At 41.4% G+C, this 27,781-nt stretch overlaps 2 protein-coding genes across 2 annotated transcripts in view; one reads left to right on the top strand and one right to left on the bottom strand.

Annotated features, from left to right (window-relative positions):
- Window positions 1-27,781, bottom strand: part of LOC135493247 (uncharacterized) — a 99,238-nt gene that overhangs the window by 51,191 nt on the left and 20,266 nt on the right. The window lies entirely within an intron of this gene.
- LOC135493745 (histone deacetylase 6-like) lies at window positions 6,061-10,252 on the top strand. Its single transcript, XM_064781287.1, has 2 exons — window positions 6,061-6,411; window positions 6,718-10,252. The coding sequence occupies exon 2, from the start codon at window positions 8,092-8,094 to the stop codon at window positions 8,467-8,469; it is 378 nt and encodes a 125-aa protein (XP_064637357.1). The 5' UTR covers window positions 6,061-6,411; window positions 6,718-8,091; the 3' UTR covers window positions 8,470-10,252.

The following is a 27,781-nucleotide window of genomic DNA, read 5'->3' as shown; positions in this document are numbered from 1 at the left end:
GTGATAAAACATGGAGTTAGCATCAGTCATTGTCAGTGGTATGAATGCGATCAAATCCATTAAAAAAGCAATTATTTTGCATCATAATAAGTTTATAAATGCATGCACATATTTTATACCTGTATAAAAGACTTATGTCATACATGTCATGAATGTATTTTCTTATTATACATGTACACGTATACTCACACTCATTGCATACTCGTAAATACTAATACTAGTATCATGTGTCGGATTAATATAAACCGCGAGATGCCAACCTCGGTGGGAGAACCACCCGCCACAGAATAGCTTGTAGGGTTACAATAGTAAGTATGAGTAGAAATATGTTCATATCTCAGTCAAAGTACCTATCATATACTGTGTAGACGCTATTGAGCCAGTTTTGGTGCGTCTGTTTCACATAGGCCTACTACACATAAAATAGGCCTTTTCTACAGGCGCCTCTCATCGGCTAAATAGCGTCTACGCTGTATAATAATATGTACATGTATATGAATGTCTTTTTTTTCTCTTCATAATTTTTATTATATCTTTTCCTATACATAATTGTGACCTGTCACAGCAGGCGCTCTTTGCTATGAGCTCGACGGGTTGAGGGGGACTGGTGGTTCATTTCACTGTTGTCTGCTTTTAGAGAAAAACGGGCATCAATTTTTCCCATTATATCCTAGTGATATTTGGGCTCATATTCTCTGCGACATATGCCGGTTTGGCTGTTTGGGGTCACATTTGGCACCAGACACGGTGTGTATGTACTAGGACAGCAGGTAGGTCGAATGTTGGTTATTGTGAACGTCAGAACACAACCAATATATTGTCCTTGTAAAAACATGGTACAGAACAGGGATCTGTTATACGTGTAGTAGGACACTGCCCTTTTTATGGGCGAGAATTCGAGAAAAATCGTTTTTTCAGCTTGAAAACAAAATCGGAAATTATTCGCCATCCGTTAAAACAATGGATAAAACGTTACAACTAAAACCCATTCACCTCATTTAAGGGGTGATAAGCCTTGATAATGGTTTATTCGAAAAAGGCTGACCCGATCGAAAAATCGACATTTTGGCTATACATGTACATGAACATAAATGTACATGTTGTTGTAAAATGGAGTTTTACTAAGAGAGCAATGTAGCTGGGCACCTGCAGTGGCTAAAACAAAATAATGACATTATACATGTATTCATGTCATCAGTAAAATAGCTATGATCAATCCATCTTTGTATTACATGTATTCTCATTATCATACTTTTCAGCCACAATGTCAGGCCAATCACCAGCCCGATGTTTTCAGAAGCTTTCAAGATTCCTTGGAATTGTACTTGGGGCTCTGTCAGCTCTATCGTATTCTGTCAGCCTCGTTCTGTTCAAGAAGGTGGAAGGAATGGGGTCCTCCGAGATTGTATGTATCAGGTCGCTCGTGACCGTGATATTTGCGGCAGCCTACCTACTACTAAAAGGGGAACCGCCAATCATACTAAAAAACCGATACGGTTGGATACTTGGAATGACAAGTATTTTCCTCAACTACTTATATTTCGCCGCCCTGCTTCGCCTTAGTTTTGGTGATGTAAATGCAATATTTTATTCGTCTCCCGTCATCATTGGAATCCTGGCATATTTCATTCTTAAAGAACCATTCGGGATATTCGATTTTGTAATAACAGTTGTAATGGTGTTAGGATTATTTTCGTTGTTCAACCAACGTTTCTTAAAACGCTGTTTCATATGAACGGTGGCGTTCTTTATTCTAACACAAGCAGAATTCAACACGGCAGTGCCAATGATAAAAACTGCACTGATATCGTCGCCAACTTGACAGCATTCGACTGTCGTAATCGCTCCGAGACCTCCTTCAACGACAGTGGCCTTCAGTTACCAAGGATCTATGCTTCAATATTTGCAATCATGGCGACCATAATCTTTGCCATTAATTATATCATTCGGAAGAAATTAACAGATATCAACCCAACGATAATAGTCTGTCAGTTCAACTTGGTTATGTTCATAGGTGGACTCCCAATAGTCTCAGTAATCGAGAGGTGGAGATTTCCGGGAGAGGTTGCCCCGTGGTTATGGACAATGGCATCCACGCTCACGACTTTGCTCGGCCAGGTCACAATGCTATTAGCCCTGAGGTACGACACGGCTACAGCCGTGGCGATTGCCCGAACGTCTGAGATACCAATCGCATATGTCATGCAGATCATAATCTTTCATGATATCCCGAATGCATTGAGTATATCAGGCGCCGTGTTGGTGACAGGCGCGGTTATAGTGTATTGCTTCAGACGATATTTGAATGAAAGAAAAACAACAGTAGAACAGGAGATGAAGGGCCTTCTTGAAGACGAATGTACAACAGAACAGGAGATGAAGGGCCTTCTTGAAGACGAATGTACAACAGAACAGGAGATGAATGGCCTTCTCGAAGACGAATCTACAACAGAAGTGGAGATGAATGGACTTCTTGAAGACGAATCTACAACAGAACTGGAAATGAATGGACTTCTTCAAAGACCATGCAGGAGATAGAGGGACATCTTGATGACGAAAGTTCATCAGATGGCAAACGCCTGGTAAATGAAGAACAATATTGTTTATATTTTGTAAACTGGTGTTAGTATCTCTCCTATATGCCCATGTGCTGGTGGACAACGAACTTCTTAAAGCACCTACACAGACGGTTTCAGACTGATGTAGACCCAGTTAGATATATCGCCATATTGGGTGATGAAACATGGAGTTAGTATCAGTCATTGTCAGTGGTATGAATGCGATCAAATCCATTAAAAAAGCAATTATTTTGCATCATAATAAGTTTATAAATGCATGCACATTTTTTATACTTGTATGAAAGACTTATGTCATACATGTCATGAATGTATTTTCTTCATATTATACATGTACACGTATACTCACACTTATTGCATACTGTCGTAAATACTAATACTAGTATCATGTGTCGGATTAATATAAACCGCGAGATGCCAACCTCGGTGGGGGAACCACCCGCCACAGAATAGCTTGTAGGGTTACAATAGTAAGTATGAGTAGAAATATGTTCATATCTCAGTCAAAGTACCTATCATATACTGTGTAGACGCTATTGAGCCAGTTTTGGTGCGTCTGTTTCACATAGGCCTACTACACATAAAATAGGCCTTTTCTACAGGCGCCTCTCATCCGGCTAAATAGCGTCTACGCTGTATAATAATATGTACATGTATATGAATGTCTTTTTTTTCTCTTCATAATTTTTATTATATCTTTTCCTATACATAATTGTGACCTGTCACAGCAGGCGCTCTTTGCTATGAGCTCGACGGGTTGAGAGGGACTGGTGGTTCATTTCGCTGTTGTCTGCTTTTAGAGAAAAACGGGCATCAATTTTTCCCATTATATCCTAGTGATATTTGGGCTCATATTCTCTGCGACATATGCCGGTTTGGCTGTTTGGGGTCACATTTGGCACCAGACACGGTGTGTATGTACTAGGACAGCAGGTAGGTCGAATGTTGGTTACTTGTGAACGTCAGAACACAACCAATATATTGTCCTTGTAAAAACATGGTACAGAACGGGGATCTGTTATACGTGTAGTAGGACACTGCCCCTTTTTATGGGCGAGAATTCGAGAAAAATGGTTTTTTCAGCTTGAAAACAAAATCGGAAATTATTCGCCATCCGTTAAAACAATGGATAAAACGTTACAACTAAAACCCATTCACCTCTTTTAAGGGGTGATAAGCCTTGATAATGGTTCATTCGAAAAAGGCTGACCCGATCGAAAAATCGACATTTTGGCTATACATGTACATGAACATAAATGTACATGTTGTTGTAAAATGGAGTTTGACTAAGAGAGCAATGTAGCTGGGCACCTGCAGTGGCTAAAACAAAATAATGACATTATACATGTATTCATGTCATCAGTAAAATAACTATGATCAATCCATCTTTGTATTACATGTATTCTCATTATCATACTTTTCAGCTACAATGTCAGGCCAATCACCAGCCCGATGTTTTCAGAAGCTTTCAAGATTCCTTGGAATTGTACTTGGGGCTCTGTCAGCTCTATCGTATTCTGTCAGCCTCGTTCTGTTCAAGAAGGTGGAAGGAATGGGGTCCTCCGAGATTGTATGTATCAGGTCGCTCGTGACCGTGATATTTGCGGCAGCCTACCTACTACTAAAAGGGGAACCGCCAATCATACTAAAAAACCGATACGCTTGGATACTTGGAATGACAAGTATTTTCGTCAACTACTTATATTTCGCCGCCCTGCTTCGCCTTAGTTTTGGTGATGTAAATGCAATATTTTATTCGTCTCCCGTCATCATTGGAATCCTGGCATATTTCATTCTCAAAGAACCATTCGGGATATTCGATTTTGTAATAACAGTTGTAATGGTGTTAGGAGTTATTTTCGTTGTTCAACCAACGTTTCTTAAAACGCTGTTTCATATGAACGGTGGCGTTCTTTATTCTAACATAAGCAGAATTCAACACGGCAGTGCCAATGATAAAAACTGCACTGATATCGTCGCCAACCTGACAGCATTCGACTGTCGTAATCGCTCCGAGACCTCCTTCAACGACAGTGGCTTTCAGTTACCAAGGATCTGTGCTTCAATATTTGCAATCGTGGCGACCATAATCTTTGCCATTAATTATATCATTCGGAAGAAATTAACAGATATCAACCCAACGATAATAGTCTGTCAGTTCAACTTGCTTATTTTCATAGGTGGACTCCCAATAGTCTCAGTAATCGAGAGGTGGAGATTTCCGGGAGAGGTTGCCCCGTGGTTATGGACAATGGCATCCACGCTCACGAATTTGCTCGGCCAGGTCACAATGCTATTAGCCCTGAGGTACGACACGGCTACAGCAGTGGCGATTGCCCGAACGTCTGAGATACCAATCGCATATGTCATGCAGATCATAATCTTTCATGATATCCCGAATGCATTGAGTATATCAGGCGCCGTGTTGGTGACAGGCGCGGTTATAGTGTATTGCTTCAGACGATATTTGAATGAAAGAAAAACAACAGTAGAACAGGAGATGAAGGGCCTTCTTGAAGACGAATGTACAACAGAACAGGAGATGAAGGGCCTTCTTGAAGACGAATGTACAACAGAACAGGAGATGAAGGGCCTTCTTGAAGACGAATGTACAACAGAACAGGAGATGAATGGCCTTCTCGAAGACGAATCTGCAACAGAAGTGGAAATGAATGGACTTCTGGAAGACGAATCTACAACAGACTGGAAATGAATGGACTTCTTCAAAGACCATGCAGGAGATAGAGGGACATCTTGATGACGAAAGTTCATCAGATGGCAAACGCCTGGTAAATGAAGAACAATATTGTTTATATTTTGTAAACTGGTGTTAGTATCTCTCCTATATGCCCATGTGCTGGTGGACAACGCACTTCTTAAAGCACCTACACAGACGGTTTCACACTGATGTAGACCCAGTTAGATATATCGCCATATTGGGTGATGAAACATGGAGTTAGTATCAGTCATTGTCAGTGGTATGATGCGATCAAATCCATCAAAAAAGCAATTATTTTGCATCATAATAAGTTTATAAATGCATGCACATTTTTTATACTTGTATAAAAGACTTATGTCATACATGTCATGAATGTATTTTCTTCATATTATACATGTACACGTATACTCACACTCATTGCATACTCGTAAATACTAATACTAGTATCATGTGTCGGATTAATATAAACCGCGAGATGCCAACCTCGGTGGGAGAACCACCCGCCACAGAATAGCTTGTAGGGTTACAATAGTAAGTATAAGTAGAAATATGTTCATATCTCAGTCAAAGTACCTATAATAGTGAGGTTTCGCAACGACCCGTTTAGGCCCTACGACGACGTTTATCTATTGTGTGAGTTTACCTGAACAATAGATAAACGTCGTCGAAGGGCATAACCGGGCGGTTGCGAAACCTCACTAATATACTGTGTAGACGCTATTCAGCCGGTTTTGGTGCGTCTGTTTCACATAGGCCTACTACACATAAAACAGGCCTTTTCTACAGGCGCCTCTCATCCGGCTAAATAGCGTCTACACTGTATAATAATATGTATATGAATGTCTTTTTTTTTCTCTTCATAATTTTTATTACATATATCTTTTCCTATACATCATCGTGACCTGTCACAGCAGGCGCTCTTTGCTATGAGCTCGACGGGTTGAGGGGGACTGGTGGTTCATTTCACTGTTGTCTGCTTTTAGAGAAAAACGGGCATCAATTTTTCCCATTATATCCTAGTGATATTTGGGCTCATATTCTCTGCGACATATGCCGGTTTGGCTGTTTGGGGTCACATTTGGCACCAGACACGGTGTGTATGTACTAGGACAGCAGGTAGGTCGAATGTTGGTTACTTGTGAACGTCAGAACACAACCAATATATTGTCCTTGTAAAAACATGGTACAGAACAGGGATCTGTTATACGTGTAGTAGGACACTGCCCCTTTTTATGGGCGAGAATTCGAGAAAAATCGTTTTTTCAGCTTGAAAACAAAATCTGAAATTATTCGCCATCCGTTAAAACAATGGATAAAGCGTTACAACTAAAACCCATTCACCTCTTTTAAGGGGTGATAAGCCTTGATAATGGTTCATTCGAAAAAGGCTATAACATGTATTCTCATTATCATATTTTTCAGCTACAATGTCAGGCCAATCACCAGCCCGATGTTTTCAGAAGCTTTCAAGATTCTTTGGAATTGTACTGGGGGCTCTTTCAGCTCTATTGTATTCTGTCAGCCTCGTTCTGTTCAAGAAGGTGGAAGGAATGGGGTCCTCCGAGATTGTATGTATCAGATCGCTCGTGACCGTGATATTTGCGGCAGCCTACCTACTATTAAAAGGGGAACCGCCAATCATACTAAAAAACCGATACGCTTGGATACTTGGAATGACAAGTATTTTCGTCAACTACTTATATTTCGCAGCCGTGCTTCACCTTAGTTTTGGTGATGTAAATGCAATATTGTATTCGTCTCCCGTCATCATTGGAATCCTGGCATATTTCATTCTCAAAGAACCATTCGGGATATTCGATTTTGTAATAACAGTTGTAATGGTGTTAGGAGTTATTTTCGTTGTTCAACCAACGTTTCTTAAAACGCTGTTTCATATGAACGGAGGCGTTCTTCATCCCAACAGAAGCGGAATTCAACACGGCAGTGCCAATGATAAAAACTGCACTGATATCGTCGGCAACCTGACAGCAGTCGACTGTCGTAATCGCTCCGAAACCTCCTTCAACGACAGTGGCTTTCAGTTACAAAGGATCTATGCTTCAATATTTGCAATCGCGGCGACCATAATCTCTGCCGTGAGTTATATCATTCGGAAGAAATTAACAGATATCAACCCAACGATAATAGTATGTCAGGTCAACTTGGTTATGTTCATATGTGGACTCCCAATAGTCTCAGTAATCGAGAGGTGGAGATTTCCGGGAGAGGTTGCCCCGTGGTTATGGACAATGGCATCCACGCTCACGAATCTGTTCGCTCAGGTCTCATATCAGTTAGCCCTGAGGTACGACACGGCTACAGCAGTGGCGATTGCCCGAACGTCTGAGATACCAATCGCATATGTCATGCAGATCATAATCTTTCATGATATCCCGAATGCGCTGAGCATGTCAGGCGCCGTATTGGTGATAGGCGCGGTTTTTGTGTATTGCTGCAGACGATATTTGAAAGAAAGAAAAAAAACAAAACAAGTGATGAAGGGACTTCTTGAAGACGAGTGTACAACAGTAGAACTGGAGATGAAGGGACTTCTTGAAGACGAATGTACAGCAGAACAGGAGATGAAAGGACTTCTTGAGGACGAATGTATAACAGAACTGGACATGAAAGGACTTATCTTATGACGAATGTATACCATAACTGGAGATGAAAGGACTTCTTGTAGACGAATGAACAACAAAACAGGAGATGGTAAGGATTTATCTTATGACGAATGTACAACAGAACCGGAAATGAAAGGACTTATCTTATGACGAATGTATAACAGAACAGGAGATGAATGGGCTTCTTGAAGACGAATGTACGACAGAACAGGAGATGAATGGACTTCTTGAAGACGAATGTACAACAGAACAGGAGATGAATGGGCTTCTTGAAGACGAATGTACGACAGAACAGGAGATGAATGGACTTCTTGAAGACGAATGTACAACAGAACAGGAGATGAAAGGACTTCTTGAAGACGAATGTACAACAGAACAGGAGATGAATGGACTTCTTGAAGACGAGTGTACAACAGAACAGGAGATGAAAGGACTTCTTGAAGACGAATGTACAACAGAACAGGAGATGAAAGGACTTCTTGAAGACGAATGTACAACAGAACTTGAGATGAATGGACTTCTTGAAGACGAATATACAACTAGGAGATGAGTGGACTTCTTGAAGGCGAGTGTACAACAGAACATGAGATGAAAGGACTTCTTGAAGACGAATATACAACTGGGAGATAAGTGGACTTCTTGAAGGCGAGTGTACAGCAGTATTACAGGAGATGAAGGCATTTTTGAAGACAAATATATAACAGTACTGGATATGGACGCATTTCTTGATGACATCAATGTTTATCAGATGACAACGTCTGGTAAATGGAAAACAATGGTGTGCTTTTCCGTGGATCTTATGGCTTTGAGTGACAGACGGATTCCGATGCTTTGACAAATCTTTGTTGAACTACGCTGTCGCTGATGACTTAAGCACTCCTGAATATCTACTGCTGCCTTTTCCAAAGTAATTTTCACTGTCCTTTTGGGCCGCTGTGCAAAACTCCTTGGCCACGTTTTAGGATACAAGAGGATTTCAGTAACCATGGTTACATCTGTTATTTATTCGTGTACTTTCATGTACATGTAGTTCATTTACAAGTTGTTTGTTTAAAACTTGCAACGAGCCAAATTATTAGTGGGCCGATGTGAATAATGTTGCATTTTTAATTCATGCATAGACAAACCGTTTTTATTACATCTAAACCTTATGTTCAAATTCATGTTTTGAATGTGTTATTGGTTCGTTCACTTTGCATATTGGCTTTGTATGTGCATGCTGCAATGACCCTGCCACCTGTTATCACAACCAACAGCAAGTCTAATCGCCGTGCCGTGCAACATTTTATTCATCAGAAATTGGATCGCTTTTGCCGTTTTAATTAAAATTTCTGGCATTGGTGCAAGTATTAAGCTTGGTACATCGATGTTTGCTGGTTGTACTGGGCGCTCACGCAGTCGGCTCTCTTTATACCTGGTGACCCACGCCGACTACCGATGAGTTTCTGGTACGTTCGGTCGCGAATACGTATTGAGGCTTCATGTCCGTCTTGTGAATGATGTTTGGCCCAACCTGATCAGGTTGGCAACCATTACTCATTTTTCAATGTTGTTTTTCAGATATCTAAAGAGCAGTTCCTTAACTTTTTACACAACTTTTTTTAGTAGTGTACTTGCTTTTGGTGGCCCACTCGAGAATAGTAGACAATAAGCATGCTGCTTTGTTCAGCGACCATGTGTGACCCTCGCACTCGGCCTGCTTCTCACTGCCCGGAAGAAAGGTTCAATGATTATACCAACAAATAGGCCTTAAGTTGCTCCCTGCTGTCTCAACTGCCTGTCTACGAGATATCCTTTCCTACATCTTGTAAAAACCCATTGCCTCCATGACGATTGACATAACGCAGCAAAACCTAACTGGTATGATAAATTCAACTTAACGATAATGTCCCCTGATCAAAGAGATGGTTTTTTTTAAAAAACTAAAACAATATCGATTGAATCAAGTCGAAAGTGTGTATAAACAAAGTTCAACGGTTCAGATATTGCAAAGAGTCGACACAATGTAGAGGATCAGAGGAATATTGAAGAAATTGCTCGGGGCTACTGCACATGTGTAGGGAAACCTTTTGTCGGGTGTAGTATATGTACGCTAAATAGTTATAGATGTAGAGTACGAGATGCAATGGGATGCATCCACCACGGTTGTTGACCGCAAAGCTTTGCTTGATCGTCATTGAGATGTGACTATGTGTGCTGCATGGATCGAGCAATGAGATCCGTGGTATTCCTTGAAGCCGTATTCCCTGGGTTAATGTGTAAAATCATGGACGGCCAAGGCCTATTGTACTGATTGTACCTAGTCTCTGTTGAGTGTGAATAAACATATATACTGTATATACCAAAGCTGATTTTTTTTATACGAAATATCGTGTTTTCTTCAATTCAATCACTCGACGGCATCTAAAAACATCGACGGGGAAAAATGCCCGCCCCCTCTCCTTCTCTACCTGATTTTTGAAATGATAGCTAAAAATACGTTTGTCTCCTCATGATCAGCACAGACCGGCATCACTAATTCTCTAAAGGAGCACGGAAAAACTTCATACAGGTTATCATGATCACACGCCGCAGCTGACTATTCCTTAGGAGAAACGATAGTATCATTAGCCAGCCATCAAAGAGGAGATTCATAAACCATGTATAATCTGTGTTCTGCCCCAGGTGTTCGGCTCGCTGTACCATTATTCGAACGTGCTTGTCCGTTCATTGGCACGGTTTTCGCTCATTAGAATGCCTGGTTCAAACGGTTATAACTTGAAATTCGTTGCTCCTAACCATCATGGGGCAAGAGCATTGACTCTGTCTCCAGTCATATTGATAACTTACATAATTTCAAAAATTGCCACTCTCTGCTTTGAAAAAAAAATCATAGCCAGATAAGCCTTTCAGATATATTTTATCAAAGTCCAATACAATCCTTTCTGAAATGTTTTGTACACATATTTTGGGGCTCTGGAGCGGGAACAACAACATTGTAGTTGTATTTCGTTCAAGTTTGGTTGTTCTTGATCTTACAGATATCTTCACGAATCCACGTGCACAAGTTTCTGTCATCGTTTATGGAACTCAGTTGATGTAAAATATTTTCGATCGATCTTAGCGTATATTCCTGCTACGGTTTTGGTTTCCCGCTACCCGATGGAGTATCATAACAAAGCCATCACAAGGACCTGGTGATAAACTATGGAATCATTTCTTTGCCCACATCGCTTTTCGTTTTCTTCCGAGCTGCGCTGCGCGTACATTGTACAACATTATCAAACTGGTGAAAGAAATTGCTGCCTGCTTCTAGTCACTAACGTAAGAGCCATGTCGCTATATTGGTGAGACAGTTGTTTATCCGTTGCTGAAAGAACTATTTAGGTAATGGTAGTGTCACGCACAGTATATGATTACATGTCGTAGCAACTTTAGATATTTCATGGAGACCTTCGAGCTTTTTATCTAAAATTTATGAAGCCTCGACGGACAATAGCAGTGGGTAGGGAAACGATCTCTCGCATACAAATGAGACGACGTGGCCTTTTAGTAGTCATCAGGTTGGAGGTGACCAGCTGTCAATAATGGGAACTATAGCTGTGGGTGTTTGATTAGAATTTAAATTGAAAAATTCCTTTGGGTAAGCTTAAATAAATCCTAAAATCAAACCCACTATTTCATGTTGGCGCTTCCGGCTGGCATCACGTGTTAACGCATTCTGCATTAAGAATAACATACATTTTGTGGAATCCCTGAATACATTTTGGATAATTTTACTCAGCTTCTAGGGGGCGAAGACTTATTTTACTTTCTGTTGCGGAAAAACTAAGACCAGGTAGAAGAACAAAAGCTCGAACACCAACAAAATACTTACATGTTGTAGATCGAGAAGCGCCATATGCGTCTAATAGAAAACGTGTGCTTGTTGCCTAAAATGCGTTGTTTTATGATTCCACAACTGCTTTATAGCCACTTATTTCAAAAACAAGATTTTATGAAATTTGACATTATACAAGTATAAAAGTTTGTAGTTAGAACCGAGTCGTGTCGAGGAATAATTGTCTGGATAATTTGATCAAACGAATGATGAGTCGGTGTACCTTTCACACCCTGCTTTAATTTATATCAGACATTATACATGAACATTAACAGTCACAGCACTACAAATAAAAAATGGAAGTTGTGTTTTTGCTAAGAGAATTGGAACACCCTGTACCACGAAACTCAGCCTTAAAGCAAATGATGCCGACTTCATAAGCGTTTTTACAATATCCTGACGCCTAATGTTCGCATGCACGCAAGTATAAGCCTCTTTTCAGCGGATTTTTACGACTGACATCAGAGCAATACATTCGATCATTATATTAACCTTGACATTTCAAACGGTTTCGCCTGTAAAAAGTGACTTCCAGTGCTTTATGTCAGTGATGATGTCGTGTCATTAGGGCGCGTACAATGTACGTTATACCCACATGCAGTATGATGATGATGTGCAGGTTCTTCTGGTGAAAAGGCTAAAAATATCAACATACTGGCGGTGATCACTGCAAGCGAGTTGAATTCGATCACCATCGCGGCGATTTAAATCGAAATCATGATCGTTTACGGGTCGCTTGAGATATAAAAAAAGATATTTTAACTGAAAGTGCAGTCCATGATATGTAATACCAAACAATGACCGCGACGCTGACCTCTTGCTGTGACATTCAGTCTAATAGAGGTCAAATCACTCAACAATCGCTTCTCTGTTCACCCTCACGTTATAGCCGTCATAAATGAATTAATGACGACAAGCCTCAAACACGATTCGGTACGGAAAACACTCTCACCAATGAGGCAGAATTAGACCTCTCGCATCACAGCAGCTTAACAGAATATCAAACAGTTGAGACCAGTGTTGCTTTCCTCGACAGCAGACGACGGTATGCACGGACACGCTCGACTCACCTTTTGCATCCGTCTTGTACGCCCCAGACGCCACTGAGGCAGCCAGTGAATGATATGGTCTGTTGTCACCATTGGCTGTGAATACATTATAGTTATAACAGTCATTATTTATCAAGCAATTTCTTGCTAATTCTTCACGGGGTTGTCACGATGGTCGACAGTGTGAAGAAAATGGCTCTGGAGAAGACACACAATCGCATTTTGTCAACTTTTTTGCACATGCACTATATATGCGTCCACTGTGCCTCGTGTTGACGGCAGCGGTTACAACTAAATCCATAACTGTCGGCAAGTATAGATGTGAGATCCATTTATTTGCTATATTGTGGACTAAATCAAGCGCCATCTATCATATACTACATATCCTTCGGCACCAATGGTTTTCAATATACTCCGCCTCTCCATATTTCAAACGTGTATACGACGGAGGAATCTCATGATGCCATATACAATGTGTGTAGTCATCTGACAGATAACCGTGTTCTTCTAAACTCGTAACATCACACACGGATAGAATCATTGATTGGTTCCTTCTTTAAATGGAATCATTAATCATTTAGGTGGAATGAGAGCGGGCGGATCGTACTTTGATTAATCCGGCGCAGGAAACAAGAAGGGTGTGCTTGAGCGCAAAGGAAAACTTCACTTTAGTTAGTCTGGTCACCGTGATCTGGTGCAGGAATCAAGTAGCGAGAGGGGCATTGACTCAAAGAAAATTCTTGGTGACTTATTGAGCTGAAGCCCGCGGAATACCTTCTGGATCAGGCCGCGATCGTGCTTGAATGGAGAAATATCGGGAAACAACGTTACTCTTCTCTTGCAAAAGCGTACAATGTCATGTACAACGTACTATGAGACAGGTGACTTTTCGTGACAGAACGACACTCCTCAGTCATTTCGTTACAACTGTTGGCTAATATGTAAAGTCAAGGACTTAGTGAGCCCCCCTTTAGGTCGGGGGAGCTCCCCCGAACCCCCCGACGAGCATATGTTAAGTGCAAGCTCTAACAACTACAGCTGTTACAATGGGGGGACACCCCCCAAACCCCCCTCCGTCGACATAGGTTTTTACCAGTGCGTTGGGGGGAAGCTCCCCCCAAACCCCCCCCCCCCCCCGGTGGACAGTCAACTAGCCCTTGTGTCATACTGCTGGAGGGGGGGGGGGGGTGCGATGAGACCATCCATATAGTTCCTTCCGACACAGTTTTGTTTTGGTAATGTAATACATTGTGATTGTCCTTATTCACGGGAATCGGGCGTTTCCTGTGATATACGACACAAATGGGTTGTCCTCATGCATTCACTTTGGAAACGCATTTTAAAATAGATGTTACGTCCTGTTAATGGGTCACGTCATCATCGCGGGAAAACTGGGAAAAACTCCCTAACGAGACCGGAGCAGACGGCTGAAAGTAGTTTAATTATTGGCCGCTAGGGTACAGAATGTCGCTCACCCGAATTTTTCACGCAACTTTTGCTAAATAGAGCTAGTTCTAGTTTGTTATTCATTTTGATACTTCAGATTTGGGCAGTAGACCAATATAACTAAGTCGTCAGTGTGGTTTTAAGCAGGGAAAACGTATTTGTTTTTCTTAAAGTGCCTTTTTTGGACGGGTGTGTGCGATTGTTTTGTTTATGTCACGTGACCTCGACCATGTCGACACAAAATTGATATAAAACCACCTTTTCTGTCATTATTTATGACGGATATTTCTCTAATAAAAATATCAATATAATTGGCCAATTTCTTAGGCATATGTAGCGAATTCCCATGAAGATTTAAATTAGATGTTCTCGTAACCTGTTACAACTGGTCTGATTTATAATTCAGCGCTACAACTGGTCTGATTTATTTATTCAGCGCCATTTTGAAAAACCAAAAAAAATTGTTTGTTGGATATACAATATTTACTCTCTTTATTTCACTTCATTTACATTATATACTCCCGCACACACGTGTATCTTAAGAGCCCCTCCTAAGAGGGGGGCTTAATATGTAAAGTCAAGGACTTAGTGAGCCCCCCTTTAGGTCGGGGGAGCTCCCCCGAACCCCCCTACGAGCATATGTTAAGTGCAAGCTCTAACAACTACAGCTGTTACAATGGGGGGACACCCCCCAAACCCCCCTCCGTCGACATAGGTTTTTACCAGTGCGTTGGGGGGAAGCTCCCCCCAAACCCCCCCCCCCCCCCGGTGGACAGTCAACTAGCCCTTCTGTGTCATACTGCTGGAGGGGGGGGTGCGATGGGACCATCCATATAGTTCCTTCCGACACATTTTTGTTTTGGTAATGTAATACATTGTGATTGTCCTTATTCACGGGAATCGGGCGTTTCCAGTGATATACGACACTTAAATGGATTGTCCTCATGCATTCACTTTGGAAACGCATTTTAAAATAGATGTTACGTCCTGTTAATGGGGCACGTCATCATCACGTACATTTGGGAAAAACTCCCTAACGAGACCGGAGCAGACGGCTGAAAGTAGTTTAATTATTGGCCGCTAGGGTGCAGAATGTCGCTCACCCGAATTTTTCACGCAACTTTTGCTAAATAGAGCTGGTTCTAGTTTGTTATTCATTTTGATACTTCAGATTTGGGCAGTAGACCAATATAACTTAGTCGTCAGTGTGGTTTTAAGCAGGAAAAACGTATTTGTTTTTCTTAAAGTGCCTTTTTTGGACGGGTGTGTGCGATTGTTTTGTTTATGTCACGTGACCTCGACCATGTTGACACAAAATTGAAATAAACCACCCTTTCCTGTCATTATTTAGGACGGATATTTCTCTAATAAAAATATTAATATAATTGGCCAATTTCTTAGGCATATGTAGCGAATTCCCATGAAGATTTAAATTAGATGTTCTCGTAACCTGTTACAACTGGTCTGATTTATAATTCAGCGCTACAACTGGTCTGATTTATTTATTCAGCGCCATTTTGAAAAACCAAAAAAAATTGTTTGTTGGATATACAATATTTACTCTCTTTATTTCACTCCATTTACATTATATACTCCCGCACACACGTGTATCTTAAGAGCCCCTCCTAAAGGGGGTCTTAATATGTAAAGTCAAGGACTTAGTGAGCCCCCCTTTAGGTCGGGGGAGCTCCCCCGAACCCCCCTACGAGCATATGTTAAGTGCAAGCTCTAACAACTACAGCTGTTACAATGGGGGGACACCCCCCAAACCCCCCTCCGTCGACATAGGTTTTTACCAGTGCGTTGGGGGGAAGCTCCCCCCAAACCCCCCCCCCCCCCCGGTGGACAGTCAACTAGCCCTTCTGTGTCATACTGCTGGAGGGGGGGGGTGCGATGGGACCATCCATATAGTTCCTTCCGACACATTTTTGTTTTGGTAATGTAATACATTGTGATTGTCCTTATTCACGGGAATCGGGCGTTTCCAGTGATATACGACACTTAAATGGATTGTCCTCATGCATTCACTTTGGAAACGCATTTTAAAATAGATGTTACGTCCTGTTAATGGGGCACGTCATCATCGCGTACATTTGGGAAAAACTCCCTAACGAGACCGGAGCAGCCGGCTGAAAGTAGTTTAATTATTGGCCGCTAGGGTGCAGAATGTACGCCGCTCACCCGAATTTTTCACGCAACTATAGCTGAATAGAGCTAGTTCTAGTTTGTGATTCAATTTGATACTTCAGATTTGGGCAGTAGACCAATATAACTTAGTCGTCAGTGTGGTTTTAAGCAGGGAAAACGTATTTGTTTTTCTTTAAGTGCCTTTTTTGGACGGGTGTGTGCGATTGTTTTGTTTATGTCACGTGACCTCGACCATGTCGACACAAAATTGATATAAAACCACCTTTTCTGTCATTATTTATGACGGATATTTCTCTAATAAAAATATCAATATAATTGGCCAATTTCTTAGGCATATGTAGCGAATTCCCATGAAGATTTAAATTAGATGTTCTCGTAACCTGTTACAACTGGTCTGATTTATAATTCAGCGCTACAACTGGTCTGATTTATTTATTCAGCGCCATTTTGAAAAACCAAAAAAAATTGTTTGTTGGGTATACAATAATTACTCTCTTTATTTCACTTCATTTACATTATATACTCCCGCACACACGTGTATCTTAAGAGCCCCTCCTAAAGGGGGTCTTATCAATCTATTTCTGTTGAAAAATGAAATGGCCAGGGCCATTGTGCTCACCTCATGTGGAGGAAAGATGGATAAAGAGCATGGTATTGTGTCATGTAGTGTTAGGTTTGATGTAGGTCCAAGCAATTACAATTTCCCCAAAATGGCCAATTTACAGTACATTCGACTTCTGTGACCTTGAAAAGTAGGTCAAATCAAAGAAGACCCGGGTGACACATTGAATGGTTGTTAGAATTAGATGTACCTATGATATAAAATTGGTGCCAATCGGGCAAGTCATTACTAGGAATAATGGCATTTTGAAGAATTTAGGATTTGGCCCCCTCCCTGGAGGCCAAACGGCAAATCAGATCGCACCAAACTTCGGTACCTGAGATCACCTGACCAAGGGGTACATGTGTACTTAATTTGTGATCAATAGTCATTGCAGTTAAGAAACGTGCCATAGTTACGGCCTGACGGCGAATTTACACCATTTGACCTCTGTGACCTTGACAAGAAGGTCAAATTAAAAACCTGTGTGACATATACTGTATGGTGGTTAGATGTACCCATGATTTAAAATTGGTGGCAATCGGGCAAGAAGTTAAGGAATAATCACATTTTTAAGGTTTTTGGATTTTGCCCCCTGGTGGTCAAGTGGTGAATCATATTGGACCAAACTTCGGTCCCTGAGATCACCTGACTAAGGGGTAAATGTGTACCAAATTTGGTATCAATAGTCATTGCAGTTTAGAAACGTGCCATCGTTACATCCTAACGGCCAATTTACACCATTTGACCTCTGTGACCTTGAAAAGGAGGTCAAATCAAAAACCCGGAGGATATATGATGCACCTTTGCTAGAAGTACCTACCATATTTTTTTCAAAATTTCTCGACTACTATTAAGGGAGATATTGCATATTTTCACTTTTAACGTTTGGCCCCCTGGTTGCCAAACCATGAAACGAATCAGACCGAAACTTGGTCTCCAATGTGTCATTACATAAGGGTACATGTGTACCAAGTTTCAACTCAATAGCTCTAACAGTTACGAAACGTGCCCTGCTAACGGACGACGGACGACGACGGACGACGACGACGACGACGACGACGACGACGACGACGACGACGACGACGGACGACGGACGCCACGGTATGGGATAAGCTCACCTCTGCTAAGAGGTGAGCTAAAAAATGCAGCAGTATAAATAACATTACAACGGAAGTTTATCGGTTTAATCAGAACGCGTAGCTTGACATGAGCAACGCACAATTCTGATTTACTCACTGCCGGGCGGCTCTTCGCCATGTACAAATATTGATTAAACATTTTATTATCATTATCGGCCATCGGGACGACCCTGTGCTATTGCCGACGTGGCGCCATCAGGCGCTATCCTGATCAAGACGGATCAGGTCTCGTGTTCCTTCACGACGTCCATCCAAATGATCGGCAGGCCGCGTCGGAGGTAACCCCCCTATACGGTGCCCTATCAGATGGTATTTGCTAGCGTTCCCCTGTATCTCGTGTCATGGCCGAACCACGTTTTCTTGAATTGATTAATAGAATGAATCATCCACCTGTAGCTGTATGACTTCTCGTTAGCACGATATTACCATTAATCTATCAAAGATCACACCTTCGTCATTGAAACGGAGCATGACAAGTCGTTAATCACCTATCATATCGAGTTTCTCTCAGGGAAGGAAGGTTTTGAGATCGAGCATGCACAATTGACTGAAAATGACTTCTTTTAGCATGACTAAAAAGCTTTGAGGATCGTTCTTGATATCGTTTGAAGGTAGTAGCCGAGTCTTTCAAACTCTGGTTGTGGATAGCTTTGGCGACGTGTTGACGCGGAAATGTTCGCGACCATTTTATCTCGCGGTTTGGTGAAAGTGCTTTCCCAAAATTTTTGGGACAGGTTCCTTATTCAAGATGACGGGTTGTGTTCGCCATGGCCGTCAAACGCTTCGAAATAAATCCGAGCGGTGAGCCCGGTTGCGTCCAATCTCGCCAACCGCACGCTCGAGGAATCAAAAAATCATATTCGCACACTGAGTACGTGTAATCTCCACGGGACTTTTATCTTTATTCATACAGCAGCTAATATTTACGACTGTGATTCGGTACGTCATGGCGTGAAATAGAGATTCACTGTGGAAAGCCAGAAAGGTGAAGGTCATTTAGATGTTTCTCAGAGATACCTTAATTGCAAATGTGTCACCTAAATTGAAACTACCCTTTTGGGAGGGTACCGACTCGGGTCGTTACACATGCTAAATTGTACCGCAGATTTAGAAGTTTTATCAGACATTCTTGCCAGTGATTCCAGAGTTTTTTCGCGGCGTTCAATGCCTTGAGTAATATCGGAATTTGCCTCGCAGTAATATCGTGATTTGCATCAGAGTGATATCGGAATTTGAAGTGTATTCAACAGCGAATTTATAGCTCCCTTCGATCTAATGGATCAACAGCGCTTGCTCAGGATAATTGCACGAAGGCGATGATTGTTTTAACAATTTAGTGTACATTTAACAAAGCTTTCTGAGTCAATTTCAGTTCGCTTCATTGGTATATTGCAGACATTGCGGTGAAAATGATTTACTTTTGTTTGAACCTATCTAAAATCTCAAGTCAAACAGTCTCCATTGCCTGTCATCAGGTAGGTTGAGATCGGGGTCTAATCACGGATCCTTCTACGTGTACGCACATCTATACGGAAAGAAATGTACACAAAATTCCTCCTCTTTCTAAAGAGTTTTATCCGTATACGTATAATGAGCCTTGATAAGTCGCTGTTCTTAACCTCCCAAGCGGCCAAGATTAAAGTGCTCCGCGAATAAGCGCAGTTTATCCACTGTCAACAATGAAATGAAGGTCAGGTCAACATCAAATAAAGCGCATTTTCCTCTTTCCATTTGTGACTTTGATATAATTTATTGTTATGGACATGATTCCTAAATGGATTTCAGAGGAAAATGTCACACTATCACGAAAGTTTGTCTTAAAAATACTGCAAATGGCCCGAGAGGAGTTGGAAAACTTTTATCAGTCGTTTGGATAGAAGCGTTATTTCCTTCCCATTAACTAGTGGTAATTATATAGTGCAGTTTTAATATACTTGACGACTCTGATAAAAAACATTGATTTAGTGAAATCAATTCCATAACAAGCTGACAAGCATAAATCAAGCACGCTATAGTGACGCACTTCCGGTGCATGATCCTTCTTGGGGTAAAGGCGGTAAACTATGATTGCTGATACAAACATCTCCATCGCTCACCAGACCGTTGATCGGGAGCTCCGGTGCTGAGTCCACTGACCGCGATCGTAATATCCTCTCTATTGAAAAGTTGTTTCTGGTGCAAAAGGCATCCACCTTGAGTAAACCGTAAAACCGTGATTGCTTACGGACACTAACCGGTCACAGAATCTCTGAGACCATTCGATATGATCGTAATTTCCTCTGCATTGACCAACAGTTTCTGTTGCATATCCATTCATATCACCCATGGGGCCATGGCGAAGTAAAATCCCTATTGTTTACATGAAGACGACACCAACGGTCACGCTATATCCGGTCTCCTCACTCTTTCTATTTACACTGACAACAGAACGTCAAATTAATTGACAAGCCTTGTTTGACCAAATTGATGTCTGACTCCTGAACTAGGAAAAGTATCTGATGCCTCTTGGTTTCCTAGCAACGCAAAACAACATCATCCAACCAGGCAAAATGTGCCAAATGTGGTGAATGATTCTCCGAAAGAAATTGGCTGGTTCCGTGCGAAGGGAAATCATGGTGGATTTATGACCAACGAGACTACCATTATTGGACTCCCCTCTTGTGTACTGGTCAGTCTGGGATGCACTGTATTGTGAGGCGTTGGAATCACGAAATATATTTTCTTCGGGTCCTCGGCGGGATGGTAATCACTGTCCTATGACACTAGCTCTGGTATGTGGCTTACCGGCAGTACACCAAGGGCTCAGGCAGATTCGGAGAGTCTCAGAAAACTTTAGTATCTACGAGTGCAAAAAGGCATACTCGTGAGACGCGCTCTTCGAAAAAGTCACAAGCTCTTCGAAAAGTCACAAGGCGAAACTGCTAAGTGATACTGCTAAGTTATTATGAAAATAACTCATCGACCCGAAGCACCACTCTTTTATAAAAAGCAAACTCTCAATATGCAAAAGATTTGCATCTTAATAGCCATATGATGCCAGAGGGGAAATAATCAGCCATTTCCAACCGCGCTAATTGTTTGTCTTTTCGTCGACCTCCAGGGCACTGGCAAGCGAGGAGAAGCAATTAAAATCTACAACGTGAACGGCAAGGATTAGAGTACATTTCACGATAAGAAGACCAGAGATGCACGTGTAATTATAATAACTGTTTTATGTACGTGATGTACAGGTGCTTGGATTCACCTTTTGGTGCAATGGAGTTTTTAATACATTCCAAAATCTCAGTTGCAATCAAAGAACTTTCCCACCTAATGCAAGCCGACAAATTGTCGCGCCTGTTCAATTTTGCTGCTGGAAAAAAACAATTTTATTCATAAACGATATTTTCGCGATTCGCGAACATAAAACGCCCGGGCCCGCAAAAGATTGTCCGTTAAGAGTAACTTCAGAGTAGGAAGGCATAGTCTGGTCGTCGGCTTTACAAATGTAGTGGTGGCATCATTCCTACTAGCCCAGGCTAGAGGGAAATTCCCTTTAGCTCAGTCGGTAGAGTGATGGCCTTATAAGCGAGAGGTCCCGGTGTAACATCTGTGGTTGTTTCCCATGTGTCAGTGTTTCCAAACAATAGGCAGCTAGAGAGACCATGACTTTTCAATAGGGGGGATACACAGAAAAACTTGTCAATCTATTTTTGAGCGTTCCCAAACAATGAGGGGAAACACTCAAAAACAGAAACACTCAAAAACATTACACCGGGTTCAATCCCCGGTTGGACCTTGATGTTTTGCCTCTGTTACATGGATTACTTCATCAAAATTATCAACTTATATGGCACCTACGCAAAAAAGGAATCAGCGTCTCAATAGTCAATGGAATATCAGGTTATTCAGTATCAATTCCAGGAGGTGACCGTCGGTTTTGTCACGAACCTCGGTTTTTTACCTTCCGTTACGCTACCAGAGGACAAAGCGCGAAGATACGCAAAGTATAACAAAGCAACTCATTTGAGGAAACATACAAGGCTCTTCTACTTTAAAGAAATTCTTTGTAACAGCCCTTTTACCAAGAAATGGAATATTCTTGGTGAAAATTAGTAAGAAGATCAAAGACGAAAAGTCAATCGTATTGTCGATGACGGGAAACTGATCAAATCAAGTTCCGGCTTCACGAGATTCGACGAAAAAGAGAAAGAGTTGTATCGTAAACGAAGCCACTCCGTGTTTGAGCTAATCTAATCAGTGCTGTTGGCTTTATCACAAAGAGTGCGATATCCTGGTTGAATCGTGTCAGGTCCTGATGTTTTCTCCGATGTTGGGTAATTCGGCGGGTCGTATTTTAAAACTATCGTATAGTTAGGAAGCATCCTTTCTAATGACAGTCACAAGGATGAGTCGCTCCTAACTCCTTTCATTTGACATAATAGCACTGGCTTTAAGCGAGTCGAGGAGAATGAATATGGCCGAGACCGGAAGATGTCATGAGTGCAACACATCAGATCAGACACCAGAACATGTGTCCCATAACTGCCTACTCTGGGACACCAAGAGACAGGCCACTTGGCCATGGGGTGTATCAATGGAGACAAAGCTTTGGAGAGCTAGAGAGGAAGCAAGAGACGACAGCCAGGTTTATCAGAGACTTAGGCCTGCTTCTGTCGAGTCACAAAGAGAACATCGAACGCTACGAAGAAGAAGCGGGTCGAGGCGGAATTCCAAAACTGTTCCCAAATGGTGCCCCCAGCGTATTGATGACCTTAAATGCCAAAACTATGCTTTTTTCAGTTAATCATGGAAAACAGACAGACAATGCAATGACAAATTGAAACCGCATACCACCTGAATGTCAACTTACAATGAAGAGGGACGCCATTTTGTGCGAAGAAACGTACAAGCTATCTGATTGGTTGTCCTCAACTGAACCAATCACAGTCAATCGCCTTGAGTTACAGAAAATGATCATTTCCCATGATACCGTGGTGGCCAGATGTCAGTATTAATTTCCTTGATTATACCAGAATCTTTTATTGAAAGACTCTGATTATACGTGGCAGAAGGAGACGAATCTCTATTGCCAGAGGTCATTTCCTTTTACCAATGTATAAAGCCGAGGAAAAAACCGTTAGAGCACAGCCAGTGTCGTGCTGCATCAAGAATGCGGCCATTACATGTTATGGAAATGATAACAAACCGCACACGTATGTCAATATGACCAAACAGTTTTCGGAGACACGGGAGCGAAGCTTGTGGACAGGAATGTGATACTTCAGAACTATGACACTATGAGATCGTCCTTTGACTTCCGCTGGTAAAAGATTAGGAACGACATTAGCGAGAATGGTGATACCTGGCGGGGTGCGATCACCCGCTACTATCGCGTTCATGAGCTACGAGGCGGAAATTGTCGTGATGGAGATCATATCGCTGATCCATTACGGTAGGTGACATTCGTTATGTAAAGGACAAGATATCGGAGACATCAAGCATTGTACAACAAGTTAGAAGCTAGCTAAAAATATCAAAGTTGTATATACGTCTTGCTTCATTTAGTCAGCAGTTATATAGATCACCTGCGTATATTTATTGTGCATAACGGCGAAAAGCATTTTTAAAGTTGGATGACCTCAAGACAGTTGGGCTTCTCAAAGTGCCATGACATTTTTTCGTCCGACGAATGCAATGGACAATTAACTACCAACCGAAAACGTTCATCGGGATATGAGCTTTCACAGATTCCTCTAATCTGAGCTGGTTATGATAAATTTGAGTTTTATGGCGAATAAACGAGGAAATTGCATGACCGTTGTATGCGGAGTCGATGACATTAAGCAAGCTGTTGCCACTTTCCGATAGTAGATTCCTTCCGCGTAAAAATGTAGAGAATATTGCAACCTTTATTTCAACTGAGATCGAGTATACAGAGTCTCTCATAAGAAAGGAACACGAGCGGATGGAGTCACTTGTCAAGTACAAGTAGAAATACTTTTCGTAGGTAAAATCGTTGACATTTCAGGCATCCAGCCGGTGATTATTCAGGCCCGTAGCTTTCCCGTCCTGTCAGCTACAGCCCTGATATACATATAAGCACCCGAATGCGTCATAGACCCCGCATCATGCTTTTGAGAACACGTACTCCGGAGCAAGCGGACCCATATAAGACCTTGCCTTATTGTCTGCCTCTTTAACTAATGGTGACCTTTACGACTAACTCTCTTCCACCAATGACCGGCGACAAAGGATTAACTAGGTTTACGTCGACAATGCCAAGATGTCGTTTCCACCAACAGAACTGTTTAAGATCATGATGGGGTGATGATCACCTCTTCTCAACACTCATAAGCAACAGCAAGGCCATTAGTTGCCATGGCAAACGCACCAAGAACGCTAGTAAGCCCCTTGCTAGCTGACTAGCACAACAGTGGGCGTATAATAAAAAGGAAAAAAGGGACGGCAAACACCAGGATGCGTTAATTAGCGAACGGCATACACTTTTCTATCATGTTTCCGTCCATGGAAATTGCATCTTGTATTTTTGACGCCGGAGCAAAACAGATGAGAGATCGTCAAATGAAGAAGACTAGGAATCAGTGCAAAGAATACAGAATAAGGAACTGTAAACCGGGTTAACTCTGCACATTCGATGGCGCATTGCTTTTCGAATTCGCGCAACTCTGACGTTATAACAAAGCAACAAGAAAATTTAGAAAAAAACACCAACACAATATCTTTGTCTGCGAACTACCATACCACAGCATTGGGCAAAGGGTAAAAAGTGAAGATGGAAGATGATGAAAGAACCATCTGCTTGATGGTTTATGGCAGACGGCCGGCAATGTTGTTTTTGTCTTGGCAAATCACATCTTGTATTTTACGCCGGGCGAAACCAGATGATGCGCATTCTCAAAGGGTGAAAGAAATCGCCGTACGACCGCTGAATGCGGATCATGAGCTCTGGGCGCATTGTCGTGGTTCAACCTATAGGAAGAATTTGAGTGCATCGCAATCAACCTAGGAAATATCCTGTACTTTTAACCAATTTTTTGTGAATTCTCAAACAACTTAGTAATTGGTGTCATTATGGACAAATGCACGCTCACAGTGTGACAGCCCTTAAGCAAACTACTTTATTTTCGCTTTCTGTTTCTCCTTATATTCGAAGCACAGGCACAAGTCTTCATCGTTATAGCAAGCCCTATTGGATCCGTTGGAAACAGCGTCAAACCATTATCTTCATAACAATCTTCGTACTATAAAAACAGCTCAAATCGACTCTTGACAGGAATCTCAATTCATCTAAAAACAACATAATTGATTGAAAGATTCGTAGGCAATTACTCAGGAGACCCACAATCGATCAAATATTTTTTCGCTCTCACGGCCATTAACTCGCTACAAATAGGAACATGGGAAAGAGGATCTCGAAAATAGCGGGACGAATCGGTGGATTCCCTCAACCGAAAAATTAGATCATGATGATCGATTAAAAGACGGGGCTATTACTTACGCAGTAAGTTAGTGCCTCTCGTCTAGCCTATTGTCTTGACCTCGTTTTTTCCCATCTTGTATAGAGGATCAGATGGTAACCTATATATAAACGAGATTCCTTTTTTTCCCATCTTGTATAGAGGATCAGATGGTAATCTACATATAAACGAGATTCGTTTTTTCCCATCTTGTAAAGAGGATCAGATGGTAATCTACATATAAACGAGATTCGTTTTTTCCCATCTTGCATAGAGGATCAGAAGGTAATCTACATATAAACGAGATTCGTTTTTTCCCATCTTGTATAGAGGATCAGATGGTAATCTACATATAAACGATATTCGTTTTTTCCCATCTTGTATTGAGGATCAGAAGGTAATCTACATATAAACGAGATTCGTTTTTTCCCATCTTGTATAGAGGATCAGATTTTAATCTACATATAAACGATATTCGTTTTTTCCCATCTTGTATAGAGGATCAGAAGGTAACCTATATATAAACGAGATTCGTTTTTTCCCATCTTGTATAGAGGATCAGAAGGTAACCTATATATAAACGAGATTCGTTTTTTCCCATCTTGTATAGAGGATCAGAAGGTAACCGATATATAAACGAGATTCGTTTTTTCCCATCTTGTATAGAGGATCAGAAGGTAACCGATATATAAACGATATTCGTTTTTTCCCATCTTGTATAGAGGATCAGAAGGTAACCTATATACAAACGAGATTCGTTTTTTCCCATCTTGTATAGAGGATCAGATCGTAACCTATATCCAAACGGCCGGATTTTTTAAACTTCTGGTTGAAATGCACATGTAGTTGGTCCATTTAATAGAATAATTAAATCATGACGATGGATCGAATGCTGAGGCCACACCTCATTAAAATGGATGTGATGGGTCACATTCATTTTGGAATGACATATATTCAGAGGGCTGTTGAACTGTCCGATAGCTGTATGGACTTTACTCGACCTTTGTTTGAAAGTCCACTACACTTCTCCTAGTGTTCACCGTAGGCTGTAGCAGAGGGAATGATTATAAATGTCATTCCATTCCCGAGTCTAAACAGGGAGCATTTTCTCCTTCCATCATTCGTGCCCAGTCGCCCAAAGGAAAGAAATCGTCCCTACTGAATGCAAACTGCCGATTTATTCAACTTGACAACCATCAGCAGGTCACAAATGGGATTACCGATACGCTACGGGAAAAAGTGAGGTAGTGATCATCAGCAATGGATGAAAAACGTCCTTTCTTTCTTTTTTGTTATATTCAGACATACTAAACACGCCAGATAGGACAGACTTACCAGACACGCCAGTCACGCCTGAACACCGAATCGAAATGATCGACTGGTTCAATGATAGACAATTATCTCCGGTCGGTAGATGACATAATACCTTCCTGAGATCATAAATTGTTAATGGATGCTAAGCCTCAGGCGTTTCGACTAGTATTAGTTCTGGTATCAAGTACAGTAGAACCTCTCTATTAAGGACAGGGCTATCCTTAATAGAAAGGTGTCCTCATTAGAGAGGTCAAGTTGAATGGAAACAATCAATTTGGGACCAAAACTAGTGTCCTTGATAGAATGGTTATCCTTAATGGAGAGGTGTCCGCTAAGGGAGGTTCCACTGTATGTGGAACTAATATAATCTACACTTGTTAGTATACACAGTATCGAGATAAAAAAAACAAGACAACGAATTTTAACTATTTCATTTTGAAGATGGAGCAAATTGCCTACATTCTTTTATACATAACACTACATGTATATCATAGTTATGAGCTTGTGTAAAATTCACATGGAGAAATGCCGCCCAAAAACTTCGAGACTTCAGATATACACATGCAGCAACAACTTTTTTGACAATTGTATCAATTAGCCTTCTTCAGTGAGGTTGACATGGCTAATAAGCCAGAGGGATAAAGGATGGTAAAGGCTAATCAGACATTTAATCAGACCGCAACAGCAGAAAAATTAAATTCAAGATGAATCTCCGGCTTGGGGGAATCATTTGAGTCGGTGGCAGTGGTATCAGAGAGCCTCGTGGCTTAAGATAACTCGAACCAGACGTACTTTATTATAAATAATTGAAAGAAAATATCTCATTTTCCTAAGGGGTCTTCA

The sequence above is a fragment of the Lineus longissimus genome, chromosome 9 (genome assembly GCF_910592395.1).
Source record: "Lineus longissimus chromosome 9, tnLinLong1.2, whole genome shotgun sequence".
NCBI classification, from domain to species: domain Eukaryota; kingdom Metazoa; phylum Nemertea; class Pilidiophora; order Heteronemertea; family Lineidae; genus Lineus; species Lineus longissimus.
Note: the sequence above shows the minus strand (reverse complement) of the source record. Positions and strands in the feature narration are given on the sequence as shown.

Excerpts from the sequence above, each read along its gene's own strand:
- LOC135493745 (XM_064781287.1), top strand. The coding sequence starts at position 8,092 with ATGAATGGGCTTCTTGAAGACGAATGTACGACAGAACAGGAGATGAAT.